At 35.1% G+C, this 20130-nt stretch overlaps 1 protein-coding gene across 2 annotated transcripts in view; it reads right to left on the bottom strand.

Moving 5' to 3' along the window:
- Positions 1-3068: 3068 nt before the first annotated feature.
- VPS52_1 (Vacuolar protein sorting-associated protein 52) overlaps positions 3069-20130 on the bottom strand; it is a 29008-nt gene continuing 11946 nt past the window's right edge. For both annotated transcript variants that reach the window (XM_051212051.1, XM_051212050.1), the window contains exons 11-17: positions 19452-19706; positions 17137-17489; positions 13338-13630; positions 11574-11836; positions 11269-11476; positions 8567-8685; positions 3069-4624 (exon numbers count right to left, since the gene is read on the bottom strand). In XM_051212051.1, coding sequence (XP_051072190.1) covers positions 4475-4624; positions 8567-8685; positions 11269-11476; positions 11574-11836; positions 13338-13630; positions 17137-17489; positions 19452-19706 — 1641 coding nt within the window. In that variant the 3' untranslated portion in view covers positions 3069-4474. The remainder of the gene's footprint in view (positions 4625-8566; positions 8686-11268; positions 11477-11573; positions 11837-13337; positions 13631-17136; positions 17490-19451; positions 19707-20130) is intronic.

The following is a 20130-nucleotide window of genomic DNA, read 5'->3' as shown; positions in this document are numbered from 1 at the left end:
CTCTACATTTTTCGCTTTGCATCACATAGGCGGCAAAAGAAACATGAATAAGCTTTTAGGTATCAACAGTAGATCAGTAGTAAAATTAAACTATGATCGCACTACTATGTTCACAATCGCTTAATTGATTTAGGCCCGGAACTGAAACATCGAAACTGACTTTGTGTCCTGAGAACACAAACACTGCTGATATGGATCTCCACAAAACCTCTTCTGATATAAATTCATATGCAAATACATATGTGAAGTATCCTGATGAGCTGCTTCCACGCAGACTAAATTTTACTCTTTTGAAAATTTCATTTCAATTACGTTTCAGAAATAAAATGTGCAAATAACCATTGGATTAGAAATAAAAACTGATTTAACATCACAAAGTCGCAAATAAATATTACTGGGGACAATTTCTAATCTCTTTTATCTTATCTCGGTAATGTACTTCAAATACACCGATTTTCCATTGACCACCTGTATATTAACACTCATTAAAATAACTTTCTTAAGATAGAGATTACTTTGACTTTCAACCATTCATTCTTTCATAACATCACTAACATATATTGCAAATTCTCTGAATTACTGAATAATGAATAAGCAAAGAAACATGTAACATTGATCAACTGCACGCAATAATCCTTTATATTAAATAAAACAAGTTTAGTTATCCTCCCTTACATCGTATTTCTATCAACAATATATATGAATAAATAAATTCATGTATATATATATATATATATATATATATATATATATATATATATATATATATATATATATATATATATATATACATGCAGACCACTATTGATCACAAACTTATTTATCATACATCATATACATGTATAATTGAGTTCATACACATTAAACTAACAAGACATATTGCCAAAATGAGGGCGAAGTCTCACTCTAGTTCTCTTTACTCAAATAAAACAATAATTAAGAAGAAATAGATAACAATTGTCAATTAAGCATGTAAACAAATAGTTGGTGTTGAACAAATTTACAATAACATATTATTCAAACAATTCATACACATGAACCATTAATAATTACTCCCCTCATATTCAACCTCACTTCTCCCAATCGCTATATTTAAACAACTTTCGACAAACAAATCAATGTGATGTAAAAATATGTTTTTGTGTGGTAAACGATGTTTTGGATATTTATAGAGTAAATACATTTCTTAAACTCATCAAGTAGTTAACAAATATATTAGTCAATAATCCTAATAACAATTGAAATTTGAATAAATGTTCAGATTATTAAATGAAGCCTAGTGAGAGTATAAAGAATGAGATTATTCTATTTATATGTTGAACACTCTTGGATCAGATCGATTAATCCTCTGTTGGTAGTATCAATAAATAAATTGGTCGATAATCACATAAAGACTACTGATATGGCTGTTAACAATGAGGAATAAATATGGCATTCTGTGGATCTCATTCAGAAATGTAACACCGAAACAGTTCCTGATCGATCGAATAACAGATTTCGGTGAAATGCTTTCCGATTGTATTGTATTATTACAATCTGATCAATATTGAATATTAAACACAAAAATAGAGCATGAATACCTATTTAGTACATTTTTACTCTCATTTAAGCAATATTCAGTGTTTCAGCACTGCTAAGTTCAAATTATACCAATCTGATTGTTAGCCTAACTGTAAAACTAATCATGAGTTAGTATATTCAGGTATCAATTTGATTTCTTTCTAAAGTTAAATAAATCTATATCAGCAGTGGTTGTGTTCTCACTACGCATCGCAAGAAAATATTCAGTATAAACAGCTGTGTTTTGTTCTCTGAGCTAGATAGTTTGGTCGTGGAGCTTTCGATACACGTGAGTCTCCAGTTTTCCTGTGTTGGTTCTAGTGATTAGTATATCCAACAATGATAGTTCATTGTTCGACTTCTGTCCGATTGTGAGCTTTATGTCACCGAAGTTGTTAGTCAGATTCTACCTCGTCCTTTTTGACATTGACAAATATGTCATTCACAGAACAAATCCTAATTTTTGGTTTGATCGCTGGTAAGATTCAGGCTTCCAGTCTCTGTATCATTGTTGAGATCTTGGATAGATGGAATACTAAAAACACCAGGGAATTTTAAGGAACTTGAGACTCAGGTCGATCAGTGATCAATAAACATATTAAAATCGATCTAATCTATCAACCAATCAGAAAAATCATGGACAAATATAGGACCAAGAATCAAATCAACGGGGGATACAATCAAAATAAAGAAATGAACAGTGACAGCTTACAGGTCAACAAAGCCAATCAAGATCGGGTTTCACGGGACAAACTGTGAGTCATATGTGGAGGAATTCGAACACTTCACTTCTATCTGAACAAAAAAAGCTCCACGACCAAACCATTCTAGCTCAGAGAACAAAACTCCACCAAAATCACTCATCTGTATTACAAATCTTCTACACCATCTCAGAACAGCCGTGTATTATTTCCTGGATATTTTAAGATTGTAAAGAATCTTGTCTTTATAAAGCAGAAATGACATTTGGAAACATTAGTTTTTTTCATTTCTTTCTGTGTATATTTTACTATATAGGTTACATAAACCATTTTACTTTAATATGGTTCATTATTTCTGTTGTGAAATATTTTTGATTTATGTAAACTCTGCTCACTGGCTATAATATCCCTTTAGAATCGAAAGTGAATTTAACTTCGTTGTTGACTCGTCTGTATACTATAGTCGCAGGGGATTTTTCACATTGTAAATATGATCGTTTTATATTAAAATAGCTAAAAGAAATTTGTTTAATGCAATTAAATCTACATTCAGGGAAATTTAAACATGAAACAATTATTTCTTGAATTTTTAACTCAGTATTGTTTAATATTTCTTTGAACTTGAACCTAATTCATAATGTTCATACTGATAAAATCAATCTTATTTGACTGAACAGTAGAAAACTCATAAATTGATGATCAAATTAAGTCAAGATATAAGTCCATACATAACGTTTATACTTATTTGTGAACTAGCTTTACCTTAACTAATATATATATATCGATGATAATCTAAAAATTTTAATTGTACTTTTCTGATTCTGATATTAACTGTGTTGGAAATGGTGTTCATTTCGTACCATTTATTTAGAAAGTTAAAGTGTTTAGTACAATACTAAGGCTACTACGTAAATTACGGGAAGATTTATAGCTTTGCCTTGAGAGAAACTCATCTTTCAGTTTCTCTTGGTTCTTGAGACTCGATTTATGACATGTGTATGATAATCAACTTTGACAAAAACTGTCGATTCTATCTGTTCTCATGCAAAGCAATTTACTTTCACCAATACAGTAAAATACTATGCGTTATCAGTCATAACACTGAATCATTCTAGTAAGGAGTATACAGAACATAACACTTGTTGAGACATTGTCACTCTAACAGGCCAGTGAAGTTCTTGACGCTCTCATTTTATTATTAGTTAATCTTAAATATCAGTATGAGAATTTGTGGAGGTTGTAGTATTTTCGCAATTGAAATTACGAGCTGATCGAAAGTAGACCACTATTGAAAAGCTGGAAGCACTAGACGGCAATGGATGAAGGGTTCCACAGGACCATGGATCGATTGGAGCTAGATATCAACACTATTGGATAACGAGCCAGTAGTCTAGAGGTTAAGCGTTTGTACGCGAGACCGAAGGTCCTTGGTCCGAGTCTCACGTGTGGATCGTGTAGTTTTGATCTAAAAAAATTTTCGTTGAATTGGACAGAAAAAATGTAAAGTAATGTGGAGACCAAAGCGCCTGTCATAAAACATTTCCATAAAAGATAGTGTAATTAACTAACATAACAACATCGGACAGTGTTGGACTTCTTGAAATGTTTTGTACGACTTAAGAAATTTTGTGAAACCTCATGTTACAACACAATTTGTTGGTCCGAAACCTATATACACCATTTACTCCTAAGCTATATATTTATGGTAGTCCCATGTAATAGTCATTAATTTGGTACACAATATGAAATACACCAAACAGCTGAATCATTGGGTTTTTTTTTCAACAAAAAGTATTACACTAGCACAACCACAGTTAAAAAAACACAAATAGTAGGGCAAAGCAAGATAAGTGGAAATATAGAGCAAAGATAAATAACAAAACAAAAAATTAAAAACTATTATTCCAAAATAAAAATACTGATGATAAAACACATCGTAAATAAAGCTGAAAAAGGATAGAACATATAGATACATACTTTGAGAATAGGGGTTGGAAAATAAAGATTCATCAGTCATAAACATCAACAACAACTAAATCATCAAAGCACATTGTAGTAGCAAGAAAAACACTTTATACATAGATAAAGAACGAAATAACTAAATTACAATTCAACAAAAAAGAACCAAAACGACAAAATGGAATGATTTGAAATGTTTACCAAAACGACGATGATGATGACGACAATGTTATGCAAGATGTATCCAATTAACTTTAAGAAAAGTTTGTTTTACACTTTTTCATTTCATTTGTAATCTGATGTATATTTACCAACTGATTACGTATAGGCATATTTTTGTAGGGACTTTGTGTCATCACTTTTTGAAAACGATGGTAATGTTGAATAAGTTGAGCAAGTAAACCCTATAAAAAGAGTAAATTTATTGATACTAAACATAATAAGATTTTATGGTTGAAACATTCTAAAAGGGATATTAAAATTCCGTAGTCAGTTCTCACCTGCATGTACCGCGGATCTTTTAAATACTCATCAAAGTTACTTATCAATATGAAAAACGGTACGATCTATAAAAATTATCAAATAGGTGTTTATCTCACAGCAGCGACACGTAGCACAAGTGTGATCAACGCTACCAACTGATAGGTTCCAATTAAACAAATGATCCACGTGAGAAACAATCGCTTATATACCAAACTGCATACATTATGTTTAACAGATAGGCTACAGAAGCTTATAGCTATATGTGGTCATAACTAAATGATTACATTATATAATTTACAGTTCATTAAACCAGTAGGTTGAATGGGTGCAGATTCTCGACGAAGCCAACAATCACTGTGAGTCCCAAATGTTTTTTACGAAAACCCTATAAAGTAAGTATTTACAATTTCTTGCAACAGACGAATGTTTGAATTTTCGCAGATTCCTGGGATTCTAACACTATACCGAACACAGAAAGTATAGATTCAAAATCTATTACTAATCGAGAATGTGATTATCATCCTAATGTGAATAATTATTTTATATCTAGTATCAATCAACAGGGGTAATTGCAAGAATAAAACTAGATTTTATGAGGTAGTGAGATTTCTAATTGAATCGATAAGTATAAATTATTTGCACAATATATGGAAAGTAAGCTTTGAATAAACAGCTGACGCAAGTGTATGAACAGTCAACAATGAAAGCACACATTACAGTACAAGGATATGATGGATTTATTATTATTTATTTATTTGAACACATGAATATTGGTACAAGAGGGAACCAAATATACATGCGCCACACAAAACTATGAGAATAAGAAAAGAAAAAAAGGTAAGGAGCGTAAAGGAAAAAAGAACAATAACGACCAGACTAGTGTAAGGTAGTGCAATAATAATAATAATAATAATAATAATAATAATAATAATAATAATAATAATAATAATAATAGTAATAATAATGGGGGAAATGGAAAGGTATAATCAGAAGAAATCTTCCAGTTAAGGAAGATACAACCACTTTTTACGACGAAAGTAAAAGAAGGTTACAGCAGGATCGCCACTGACTCCTATTCTGAGCCATATCTGGTAACGTCTCTAGCCACTGTATTGTACCGTCTTTCGGACCCCAGCGGAGGAGTCGTGAAAGACCAACACAAGCCACCTCTTTGCATCTTCCTTTCATACCACGACACAACGTCATACACCGACCACCTCTCCGCCTTTTTCAACCAATCCCAGAGTCGGCAAATAATGCACGACGTGGAATTCTCTTGGACGACATTTGTAGAACATCTCCAAGTCACCGAAGTTGATGTTTCGAGATGGTGACACCAACTGAATTATCGTCGCCGTGCCCGAACACACGATGCTGAACCTCTGCATTACTAACAAGGTGTTGCCACTGGATGTCAGCAATCCTTCGGAGACAACGATGATCAAACACAGAGAGTCGTCTAACGTCCTCAACTCGGAGAGGCCAGGTTTCACACGCATAGAGCAGAACTGCTCTCACCGACGCGTTGTAGATCTGAACGTTTACAGCCAGACTAAAATCACGAAGGCGCCAAAGACGGCCCAGATTTGCATAAGCCTCTCTGGCTCTCACTATGCCTGGATTGGTCGCATCACTCACGCCACCACCAGCACTTATGCAGCTACTTAGATACACGAAATTACCAACTACTTCTATCTGCTCACCATCCAGGGTGAGTACAGGATTAGGATCCTGTCAGTCTTGCAGAAGTACTTTGCACTTCGAAGGTGCAAAATACATACCATACCTACGGACACTGATTGCCAACTGATTAAGTGCGGATTGCTTGCCTTGGGCATTATCGCACAGTAAGACAATATCATACGCATACTCAAGATCGAGAAGTCTTTCTCCAGGCAACAGATCCACACTGCCATTACTTACATTCATCAGAGCTGTTTCCAGAATGTCATCGATGGCAAAGTTGAAGAGGAATGGTGAGATTGGGCAACCCTGCCTAACCCCACTGCTCGAATGGAACAATGGAGAAAGGTGGTTGTATGCCCTTACTCTGCCTGAGGTGTTTTTATATGGGGCTTTTAGGATGTTAATAAACTTCTTAGGCACACCCTTCTTCAATAGACAATCCCAGAGAACAGCCCTGTCCAACGAATCGAAGGCAACCCTGATGTCAAGAAACACTACGATTGTTGGCCTTTGATAAGTATGACGGTGTTCGAACATTTGGAGGAGGGTGAGATATGATCAATACATCCTCGACCAGAACGAAACCCAGCCTGCTCCTCGCGAGTCAATCTTTCTCGGGTTTTGAACAACCTACGAAGTATGACGGAAGCCAATAGCTTGGACGCAATCGGAAGTAGACTTATCCCCTGATAGTTGTCACAGGAACAACGTGAACCCTTTTAAAAGATAGGGACAACTATCGACTCATTCCATGACGTTGGAACACTCTCTAGTTCCCAGACCTTTGTAAACAACCTTGTCAGTTCCTTTGCCAGAAAGTCACCAACATCTTTAAAAAGGGTCGGAAGAAAGTCATCTGGGCCCGGTGATTTGTAGCGCTTCAAGAGTTGGAGTTCCTTGAGGAATTCCGCCTCATCTGGTGGATCAGTCGTCACCGGCCATGGAGGGCAGGGCAGTCTGACCGATGATGCCGGAGCAGCAGGCCAGTTGAACTGCCCTTCGAAAAATTCTGCCCATCGTCCAAGAACTCGATGGATGTTAGTGATTGGCATCCCATCATCCTCACAGATTGTTTCACTCACACCAGACTTCTTGTTGCCAGTGGCTCGGATGAGTCTTGAATACGGGTCTCGGATAGACAACAAACGTCAATATTAAGACTTTCCAAAGACATAGCCAGCCCTATCTGTTGTCCAACCTGCATAAGTGTGCGAACGTTGAAGGCAGCCAGTTTGAATGGTGCACGTGGTTTCAGAAAATCTGCTTCAGTACTCATATTCGGTGGTAACATACAGTTTTTAACCAGGCAGTGACTCGAGAACGTTTAGATAGAGCCGAATTTCCACCATAGACGAGCTGTTGTATAAGTCGAGAAATAAGGATAGACAGAGCGGAAATAAAAGAGAGTGGATAAATGACGTAGTAATTAATAATAATAATAATAATAATAATAATAATAATAATAATAATAATAATAATAATAATAATAATAATAATAATAATAATAATAATAATAATAATAATAATAAATTGAATCGTTTGATTGCTAATCAGCAAGTATAGTATTTTCCGTAAGTATTGTCATTTCATTCTGTTTGTGTGTGGTACTGTGGTACTGCCTGGGTGCCCAGACCGAAGCAGGTGGTTTTCTTAGGGGGCCACAACCCAAGCCTTTGACCTAGAGGTCTGACCCACAAGGCAGTGGAGCATCGTGAGGAGATACGGTCCCATGACAGCCAGTGACTAACGACTGGCTCATACGCCATTTGTTCCCACAGGATACTGAAGCCCATGTGCACCATTGGTTTGGGATCCGGTTAAAGCGCCGGACATTCGCTTTTCGTCTTCTCATTTTCGTAGACAACACCCCCGCTACGAGAATGCAGTGAGTAGTACTCCCCTGGCAGAGGCTGTATACGCGTGGCCGTGTGAAAGCATTTCGAGAGGGGGCGGGCCCGCCCCACTCTCGGTCATATCAGGGCATTCGGGGGCTGATAATCAAACATGTTTAAATATTTGCGGGGTTTTGAAAGGAATACACAAAATAGGGATATAAAATGATACAGCCACATATGCAAATAGTTTAAAGATTCTCAATTAAACATGCAAACAAAAATAGAAGGGAGAATCATAAATTTAGTCATAAATGTAGGCTCACAAAATAAAGTAATACTAACCTGAAATATTTGTGTCCCCAAAGTAAAATTGGCAAACTCCATCATGATTTCATCATGTATTTTTTCAATCGAATTCTTCCAATCAATATTGAAGCCCTTCACTATTCGTGTTACCCGAGCTGATGAGAAATAGAGGTGTGAAGGTATAAAATGAAATAACTGCAGACTAAACCTACAAAATATCACTATTCACCATAAAATTAACATAGCGCACTGTTTACCATATTGTTTAGCAATAAAAATAACTCAAGTATTGTTCAGTGTAATACATTATCTTTCTCGGTTGTAAGACATTTTGATGTAGTGATAATTAAAAAATATATGTATTTCAAGATATGCTTTGATAAGATACTAACATAACTAGTTTATAATTCAGTCTTCAAAAGATCCTCAAGTATTCAAACTACTATAAACTACAACACTATTTAGAATCTCAGTGGTGCATCATGAGAGATGTTTCCGAATGAATCTTCAACCAAATAACTGATTGATACCATTTGGTGGGACTTCGCAAATGACCTAGCTCTTCTATCCCATACACACACAAAATGAAGATGAAGACAACTAGTGCAGCAGCAACCTCTACATCAGTAGGGGTCAACATACACAAGTGAAAAAGCGAAATTCGCAAATACAACACGGAGAACACCAACCCAATCACATTAAGTGGAGCTCTGGAAGAGATGGGATCTCCCATGTACCTGGGAAAGATCATCAACGAACAAGGAGGATCAGATGCAGACGTAAAGGTGAGGATTGGCAAATCAAGGGTCACTTTCCTACAACTGAAGAGCATATGGAACTCAAAACAACTGTCAACCAATATCACAGTTACAATCTTCAATACGAACGTCAAGACAGTTCTACTGTAGGGAACTGAAACGCGGAGAACGACTATAGCCATCATTAAACACATACAAGTATTTATAAACAGTTGTTTATGCAAGATACTCAATATCCGTTCACCGGATACAATCAGCAACAGCCTATTGTGGCAGAGAAGAAATCAGTTCCCATCTGAAGAGGAAATTAGGGAAAGACTCTGGAAGTGGATAGGATATACATTACGGAAATCACCAAACTCCATCACGACACAAGCGCTAACTTGGATTCCTGAAGGGAAACGGAAAAGTGGAAGACCAAAGAACAAACTGCATTGGGAATCGGAAGCAGACATGAGAAAGATGAATAGAAACTGGAGACAACTAAAAAATATTGCCGAAGACAGGGTTAGATGGGGAATGTTGGTGGGCGGTTTATCCTTCTCCACGAGGGGTTACAGGCGTAAGTGACTATTTAGCTGAAAACTTATCAGTCGGCTTTACTACATTAACACGAACGATAATATTTAGGACCAAAGACAATATATGGCTTATACAGCGGTATTTTTGTGACATCAAATCACGTTGACCGCCTGCTTTGAAGTCAAATAACAATTAGATTAATCCACGATAGGTAGTAGACTAGGATTATTTTAAGCACTTATGGTTCATCTAAAATCCGTTATTGAGAAATTGAGTCACATTTTTGTTATGTCCCTTAACAAAGAAGGAAAAAGACTTTTGCAAGTTGAATTGCTTTATTTCTCTTAAGTTACTGAAGTGAAGTTAGTTTGTTTCAATTAGAAAATGTCAAACAAGTAAAACCACTGTAATTACCCTAGAATAACATTTTACTACTGGGACCTAAATGAAACTCCATAAGTAATTACCTTGATACGCATTTTTTGTAACTAAACCCAATAAAGTTAAATACATAAGCATTCACTATTTCTCGAAAGAAACAACCTGAATGAAGGCAAATGACATCATAGTGTCCTTAAACCATAATGCCTACGATTATTTTGAACAATGCAAAATAAAATTTGATAACTGGGAATCAAGAATATATTTCTACTGCTACAATAACTTGACTATGAAGACCACAAATCAATTATCGTCGATGTAAACATGATAACTAATACTGTTCTTCAAGTAAAGAAAGTAGCAGGGATAGAAAACATAGGTTTATTAAAAAAGGCATCATATAACTGCAGACACCGTACTGTTAAGCTGCTAACGTATTCATTAACACTCCACACTTTTTTACATGTAATCACTCTGTTATCGAATGTGGAAAGAGTTCGTTCTTCCTTTCATCTTCTATTCACAAATCTCATATATAAGTGTTACTATGTAAGTGAGAGAAATTGGATGATAAAGAACGCACAAGAAAACTTACCAGTTAATCCTTACATAAAACAAGATTTATTAAGATCTACAGACTGTTCCTTAATATTTGAATAATTTCATCAATTTACACTTCACCACTTCATTTACATTCATGTTAATACTAATTACAGAATCATTCTCACAGTTGATGATGAAGTCAAAAAAGAATAGTGAATAAAAAATGCATGCAATTTAGGAGACACAATAGTTTACTTTATCATTATTTTTAATCTCTGAGTAACAAATTAGAAACATGCGATAATATACTGCTATTTACAGCTAGAGTGATCCAGAATTTTAAACGGCCAACTTTAGTTTCTATATGCAGTCGAGCAAAATAATATCTAAGACAGCCTATGATTATAAATTTTGTCTCAGAGAGATTTAATAGAGTTGAAAGAAAATCTAGAATCCAGAAAGATTCTTTAAAGTACATAGATACCACGATAACCATAGATAATGTTATTTTAACAATGAATGGCAGTATAATACCTTCCTCACTACGAATATTTTGGGTCACTTCGTCTTGATTTTTCGACAGATGATGACATTCACTAGTTGATCTGGCTTCGACGTCGCGAACAAAAGATATCAGACAACCAAAATAAGGTGACAAGGCTTCATCGATATATGATGTCATATGCTTCGCTACAGCTTCACGACATCGAGTAACCTCGGAAGAATCAGCAGCTCCATGTTCCTACACAATAAATAAAGCGTTCAAACAAGCAAATGAAACAAATGAATATAGATAAGAACCAATAATTTAAAGTTTTATGCACATCTATATAACTTACAGTTAGTACACTTATAACCAAATCATAATTGTTGATTAGAAATATGTGTGCTAATTTTGGACGTGAAAATGTTTTGGCTAGAGAATTCAGTACATGTTCAAATTGATTTTGCAATTGAGCCAAACGACTGAGGATACGAGGGTCTAAAGCAGGCTTCAAATTTGCAAGATTTTGTTGAAATGTTGGTTCATTGTGTAAAGAGTACTGTAAATTTGAACTCTCTGAACTCTTAGATTTACTCATACTGTCATCAAAAAGTGGAGCTGTGGAGTAAAATGAAATTTTACAGAAAAATTTACAATTAACTTTTTAAACGGCAGAAACATACTCATGCATTTCTACGTCATAACAGGAATAACCTATGCAAGAATAATGAAAATCATGTGTAGTGTCGGCATATATATATATATGCTCAGCTATGAGGTTCACTTTTTGTGACAACTAGCGAATTGCTGAAATAGGTAGAAAGGGGTTTGGATATGTGGTCGAAGGGTTGGAAGTTAAGGTTTTTAGCCACTAATCCACAATATTTGGAAAAACGTACTTATGATTAATTAGATGATACAAATTGTTGTACGGTCTGTTAAACGTATATAGAAACGGTTGATACCAAAATTAGATAACTAATTAGTAATAATAGTCATATTCAATACTATAAGTTTTGGTACAGTAAAGATTCCTCAGCATCAATTGTATAATGTTACGACAAATATTTATTCAACGCACATTCAAATTGAAATTGTTCGAACCACATTTTAAAAATGTTTTATACAGTTAGTATATTTCAACCCTGTTCAATCAGCAAAGCTGCTACAGGGTGTTTGTTTATAAATACATTTGTGTCTTGTTTGTCAAAGGATAGATAAAAAGAGAAATAAAGCAAGAACTGTAGTGTTTCTGTTTGAGTTTTTCAGTACTTAGTATCACAAGTTTGTAATCCTCTTATGGTACAATGTGAGAACGTATAGTTGCCATTTTTAATTATTCAATCCGAACAAATAAGCAGTTCATTTGCAATATTTGCACGGTTAGAAAATAAATATGTCAAATGTTTAAGCAGGCCACTGTATGTATTGATGGCTAACGTTTCAGTTTCATTACAACGAATAACACTTGTAAAAAAGCTAAATCGACAATAAGTTGGTTTTTATTAGTTTACCTTATTTGTTCTAGATGTACAGATAACAAACAAATAATCGAATAATAAACAACATTTCTCAAATCGTATTTAAAAACAAGTTTACAAGTTAGTACATCCGTATTCTATCCTAACGCTACATATCTTTAAACAATGTCTAGTTAGAGATTTAAGTTTGTAACATACCACAAGTCAGTAACAATTCGATTAAAGAATTATAAATAACACCTTCTACTTAAAGGCATCGATACTACTAAACTCCTTAATCTGTGATGTATAATATAAATATTGAACTTATGAGTTCAACACCGTGAGTAGATTTCTATGGGAGTAATGTATAGTTCGACAACAGGGAGCCATTTAACTCATCTCCGCAGCTACATGGTTAGAAATGGATTTGAAACAGAACGAAAGAGATGAGAAATAAGTTGGACAGTGACGTAGAAAGGAATGATTTTTATCACTGTGGTTTTATTATTGTAACACCTATGTGAAGATTTCTTTTAACTCCTGAAAAAAAGGTAGAACAAAACACTTGTTCTAAGGTAAACAAAACGATAAGTTTGAGGAATAAAAGAAGCTAAGTTTCTGAGTATTAATAACACTATCAATAAGAGCACACTTACTACCAGGGAATTGATGTCCGATTGAATGTAGGCTAGCAGCTAATTCAGCATAACGTCTGGCTATCCAATGAGGACGAATAAGAGCATACATTTTAGGGTGTAAACTGACAGTGGTATTTCCGGTAGCATTTGTAGGTATATTGACATTTAGGGTGGATAAATTGGACTTCATAATATCACGAGCATCTGTACTAAAACTGCTGACATCCAAATACTGCAGCATGGATGCTATATGTACATCCAGTCTATCAGTAACACGTACCCACAAAGTCTCAGTCATTTTACCCCAAAAACTATTAAATGAGCAAAATGGCACAAAAGTCAATTATCTAAGAGGAATCAAATGTACAATATAAATATCAGATATTCTACGGGAATTAGATTTTACTATTGATTTTACATTGATAAACACAAAACATCTGAAAATTATCCAAAAATTTAATCCAAATGTTTACTTGAGTTTTTAGGATTATACCTTCATTACTGAACTCGATCGATCAAAAACCTAGACAATTTTAGTCCAAAGAAGTGGAATTAATTCGAATAGTGAACGAAAGAGAAATATTTGGTCTCTGAATCATTTAAGTATGTTTTTCCACATTCTAAATGTAATTTCCACATACTTGTCCTCAGAGGTTTTTGGGTAACTAATTTGATTAATAGTCCCCATTGCTTACCATCTCATTTCAAGTGAAGGTTAATTCGGTAACATATAATTATGAACACACAAACAATCCTATCTAAGCTGAATTTTTGATATTGAAACATATACGCCATTTTACATTACCCAACCCATAGCATTTACGAAGTGAGAGAGATATCCAGTTGCTTACCAACAGAAACTTGGTGAAAACGTCTACGACTAATAAAAAAATATTTTTCGTGATATCCCAATGAGTAGAAAATTGTATTTTTGGTGTTACGTGACTTAATGTAAGTCACTTCTTCAGAGTAAATAAATAACCGAAATAAAATTAACACAAGCATAATTAGTACAACAAAATATATTCGTTATTAAGTCGATAACCAAGGCTCCATTTGAAACTATCAAATCTAAGATTGGCATTGACACCTACTTCTACAAATGTTACATACAGCTACCCAAAACGGATGTTATCGGTAGGCCAAACATATTTCATCGTGTTTTTGCAGCATTTTCATCTTTTGAGGTAACCACCACCAACTTTCTTAAATTCACACAAGACCAACACCTGAGGAAATCAACGAGACTACAGGACTGTGTATCTGAAGATCAAGTCTTAGTTATCTCGAAAAGAAACACGGGCAGGGACGAATGAAATAATCAATAAAGGGAAGTCATTCATGAAATAAATGACTGCTGCGTAGTGGAGTTGTTGAGTCCCTAGTTTTTATGCTTCATATTGAATGAATCATTGGTGTTATGACCTTGGGTGTCTGGTTTTTTTTGTCACACGACTTATCTACCAATCCGAATACGACTTATACGAATCTTCACACTAGGCCAACCAATGACGTTTAACCGGTGTGGGCAGTTTAGTGTCCTTATTGGTCCTATGTCCTACGAGCCCTTCCACTTGAGTCCAGAACAAGATACCAGCTTCCGAATCAGAGCAGATCAGACCAGAATCAGAGCAGATCGTTTATTTCAGGCATACTTAGTTTATATATCAATCACACAGACCGCAACGTACCATAAAATAGGAAATAATATTTGTACACAAATAAGCCCAAAAAGTGGCTGTGAATGTGGGAGGCAGTAGTTAGTAAACTGAACATAACTTAAGAACCGTAAATCGTACAATAATAAATTATAGGCCAAAATAAAGCTTGTCATAAGAGGGATATAAATATACATAGTGTAATTGTTGAGTAGTTATACAATAAGAATATCAGTCCATGAATAGTCCTCGGAAGTTACCTGTAACTTAATCTCCACTCGGATATAACACCTCCCCCTTTTTTTTTTGAAAATTCCAACTTTAGATTCTGATTAAAAAAAAGAATTATGTGACTTTAAATTCCTCGACATTCTCCTCCTCCTCGAAATAATGTTGGGTCCTTATGGCTCCAAATTACAACTAGTAGGACTTTATTTAAACCATGTTTCTTGTATTGACTGGAGAATCCACTAAAAATGACTAGATGATGATGAACGACCATCGACTTGAGGTCATTACTTCCAAATTCATTATGAATCTCGTTAGTAGATAATGAGTCATTAAGAAAGTCAACGCCTAACAAAATTAAATTAGATTTTTGACCATCATTTGAAACAGCCGACATATTTTCTCCATTGTTATAAGAAGTTTCATTAAAATTATATGTATTATTCTGAGAACCAATATTTGGTACATTGTCATTAGAAATCGGATAAGTCGACTCAATATCAATTTCTGTCTTCCGGTGATTTCGAGTAACATCTGGTACAATTGGGTTCATCGTGTTGCTCCAGTTATTTTCTGAATACGAGTCCCCACAGCTTTCTCGACTAATAGCACGTGGACCACAATTTTGTTCTAGCTGGAGTTTATTTTCAGAGCTAGACAGAACCAGTAGCGTTTCATTCAATTCTGGACTCTGGGCTTCATCTACAGGATCTGGTTCTTGATCATCTGGTATTGTCACAACTTCACGAGCATTTAGAACAGTATTTTCTTGCTGTGAGCCGGATACGTTACAAATATTACGTTCTGATTCAGGTATAAGGGGATGTGAATCCTCCACAGGATATGCTTCTGAATTGTCCATTGCTGCACCATTATATGCATGATATATAGATTTCTTATTTTCTGCTTGAATGCAAAGTCTGCCCAAAACTGTTATAAATAGCTCTTGTTGCAAGGCAAACATCTTCTGCTGGTGCTGTAATATTAACCGCAACTGTTCGAAAGAAATCGACATTTTTTTTTTTTGCCAATAATATTAGCTCCAAAAATCACCGGCAATTATACAGCTAATTTATTTCCAAAATCTGAGTCACCACTTGTATTATTATTATTTCTTTGTTGCCAAAATCCCCGTCGCCAGTTGTTATGACCTTGCGTCTCCCAATTATTTTGTTTTTGCCAAAATCCCCGTCGCCAATTGTTATGACCTTGGGTGTCTGGTTTTTTTTGTCACACGACTTATCTACCAATCCGAATACGACTTATACGAATCTTCACACTAGGCCAACCAATGACGTTTAACCGGTGTGGGCAGTTTAGTGTCCTTATTGGTCCTATGTCCTACGAGCCCTTCCACTTGAGTCCAGAACAAGATACCAGCTTCCGAATCAGAGCAGATCAGACCAGAATCAGAGCAGATCGTTTATTTCAGGCATACTTAGTTTATATATCAATCACACAGACCGCAACGTACCATAAAATAGGAAATAATATTTGTACACAAATAAGCCCAAAAAGTGGCTGTGAATGTGGGAGGCAGTAGTTAGTAAACTGAACATAACTTAAGAACCGTAAATCGTACAATAATAAATTATAGGCCAAAATAAAGCTTGTCATAAGAGGGATATAAATATACATAGTGTAATTGTTGAGTAGTTATACAATAAGAATATCAGTCCATGAATAGTCCTCGGAAGTTACCTGTAACTTAATCTCCACTCGGATATAACAATTGGTTGAAAGATACACTTAGCATATCCTAAAACTGATCGCAGTTTCGCAAACGGATACCTCCATTTAAATATAAGAGAATACTATCACACTGAATTTAGGCGATATGAGAATCAAGACAGAGAAATTTTACGAAATGTATGGTGTAAAAACCGATTTAGAACTGAGAAAAAAATAAATGCATAATCTTTAAAACTTACTCATCCAACACAGGTACCCCTCTCTCTTTAGCCAGACGAAGCAAAGCATGTAAAAGCTGGAGACAAATTAATAAACCGATTGCATCATGAGAACAAGAAGAAATCATGAAAGTCCCAGTAAATTTATGTATCCAACTTAAACTACGACTCATAACTTGCTCGAATAAATGAGCTAAGGCTACGCCACTTTGAGTTCGACCTTGATTGGGTGTACTTTGATCACAAGATGGTGGTGAATCAACAGACTCAGTTTCCGTGCTAAGAAGGAAGAAATCTGACAGAAAATAATATTCTCGACATGCAGTATCCAGAAGCGCGTAGTGAATGGAACGAAATAAAACTTCAATAGGGTACTACATGGGAAATAAAGGGTTTGGAAAGTAAAACAAAAGTAAAATCTTATATAAACTGATCACTAAACTCTATACAACAGAAAAAACCCTTTAAGACTATATAGTGATAAATGTCTATTGCGGGTCGTTATTTAAAATCAAAAGATACTGTCCTAAATTATTGTGAGAAATCCCTATGAAAACTACTTAGCGTTCAAAACAAGAATAGTTTAACAATCACGTCTGAATGACTTGTCGCTAATTTTGGCAACTCTTCTTGAAAAGTCAACAGAAATGAACTTGAAGTCGATAATAAAGTTTTATTCTCAAGACCCTAACATCCTTCCAAGTTTAGTATTAGGTTGGTGAGAATTGATTCCAGTCCTCTACGAAAATCTTTATACCATACTCTGTGTGAGAGCTTTAATATCAGTCACTGAAGTACAAATTAAAACAGGTAAGTCTCAATTTCAGAAACTGATGTGACGAAAAAAATAAATAGATTTCCTGTTCGCTATTTTTGAGGCCCTGGATGACCGAACCGTAATACAGGAGAGCAGTTATACCGATCTAATCCGAGTATTAATTAGTTAGCCTAGACTGTCTATCTAGTACTGATGACCGGCTAACAAATTACATGATGATAATGAAAGAACCAAGAGAAATATCTGGCGAAAATCGGCCCAGAATAGTTTTCCACGCCCGCTTCCTCGATAGTTAGAATAGAACACAATTTATTAAGCAAGTAACTTCTAATTAAAAAGTTCCAATTTGCATACAATAAAATAAAGGTCGGACTACATATCAACATAATTAAGAAATCATGATATGGGTATAACTACGTAGTAAAAGGAAGAAGACTGAGTGATAAGTCCGTAATAAATTAACAATAACTTGGGAAGGGAAAACACGCAACAATAGTTTATGTGTCAAACAAAAGCTTACAGGCACGGGGACATAAAAATACAATAATAATAATCACACAACAAATTATGAATATTAACTTCAGATGTGACCGTTGTGAAAGTTCTGATGTGCTTAATATTAATCCCAACAGAGCAGAGACAACAAAATGCAAACTCGTAATCAGTGTGACTGTGAATTTATTTCAACCCATATTTCAGTATTTTCTTTTGGAAAACTAAGGTGGAAGTGTATTATTTACTTGCTTGCTTACGCTTGTGTACCCCTCGTGAAGGAGTATAGGTTACCTGCCAGCATTTTTAGTGGCTCAGCCGCGTTAATCAGTCAATAAGAAGCGGCGACTAGTTTATTAGTGGATAGCACAGACAACAAAATTACAAGCAGATGGAGCGACTCCGAGCAGAGAAGTTAATGAGTGTACGAGAGAACACAAAGGCGAATTTATGGTCAAATCACATAAGTGCACAGCAAGGCAAGGCAAAGGTTAATAATAGGATTCGAGTACATATATATATGGGAAAGAGAATGACTCATAGAGCGATATTTAAGGTATTAACATTTTAGTTAGAGATATGTGAGTAAGCTGTCACATGTGCTCAAGCGTACATGTTTATACAGACATGATAGTGACCACAATAGTACAAAGAAATAGACGAACTTTTAGCATCAGAATAACATCATCTGTTAAGTAAGTTAGTAAAAAGGCTTAACCAAAATTAACTATAATCGAAATCGGTTGTAGGAGAGTTGCTATAATTCTTTGGTCTTACACTTTTCCGTTTCCCTTCAGGATTCCAAGTTTGGTCTTGCCTCTTCATGCAGTTTGATGATTTCTGTAATGTATGTCCTATCCACTTCCAGAGTCTTTCCCTAATTTCCTCTTCAGATAAGAACTGATTTCATCTCTCCCACAATAGGCTACTACGGATGGTAATCGGCCAACGGATATTGAGTATCTTGCGTAGACAACTGTTTATAAATACTTGTACCTTTTTGATTATGGAAATGTATTAGCATATTCAAAATCAAGAAATCAGAAAATTATACTGATTCACTTACTTTAGCATCCACGTTGCTGGCCACATGTGGTAAAATAATAGCACTTTCTAGATTCGATTTACTAAGTACACGAAGTGCACGATCACTTAATCCAAAAAGTCCAACACGTGTTCCAGAATTAGAAGACACTGATACGGTTGGATTATTAGTAACATTAGTAATTGAATTGAACATCAGACTGGATGTAGATGATGCAGAATTGTATTTATCTGGATTTTTCCCTAATAAATCATCTTTTTCATAAGTTGTATCAAGCTACATTAACGAGAGAAAAGAGAACAGAATTGTAACATTATGAAAAATTATAAATCATGCAAAATTTAATTAGATGGGATCTACAGAGATGGGTTTCGTAGGTTGATTACTGAGATTGTAACCACGTGATTGTACGTGGTAATTGTTGTGACTTTAAGCCCGGCTAATTACCATGTGACGTATTCGCCAATCAGAATACGACTCATACAATCTTAGCACTGTGCCAAACCAACGACGTTCGACCAGTATGAGCAGCCCAGCGTCTTTATTGGTCCTTTTCCATCCTAGCCCTGCCAGTTGAGTCCAGAATATCAATAATAGCTTCTACTATACGAACCAGTTATTTCAAACATACCTGGTATATATACAAGCCAAACGGCCCACATCACATCATAAAACAGAAAATGACATTTGTACAAGATCA

This window comes from Schistosoma haematobium, chromosome ZW (assembly GCF_000699445.3).
Source record: "Schistosoma haematobium chromosome ZW, whole genome shotgun sequence".
In the NCBI taxonomy this organism is placed as follows: domain Eukaryota; kingdom Metazoa; phylum Platyhelminthes; class Trematoda; order Strigeidida; family Schistosomatidae; genus Schistosoma; species Schistosoma haematobium.
The sequence above is the reverse complement of the archived record's forward strand: the minus strand, read 5'-3'. Positions and strand labels throughout refer to the sequence as shown.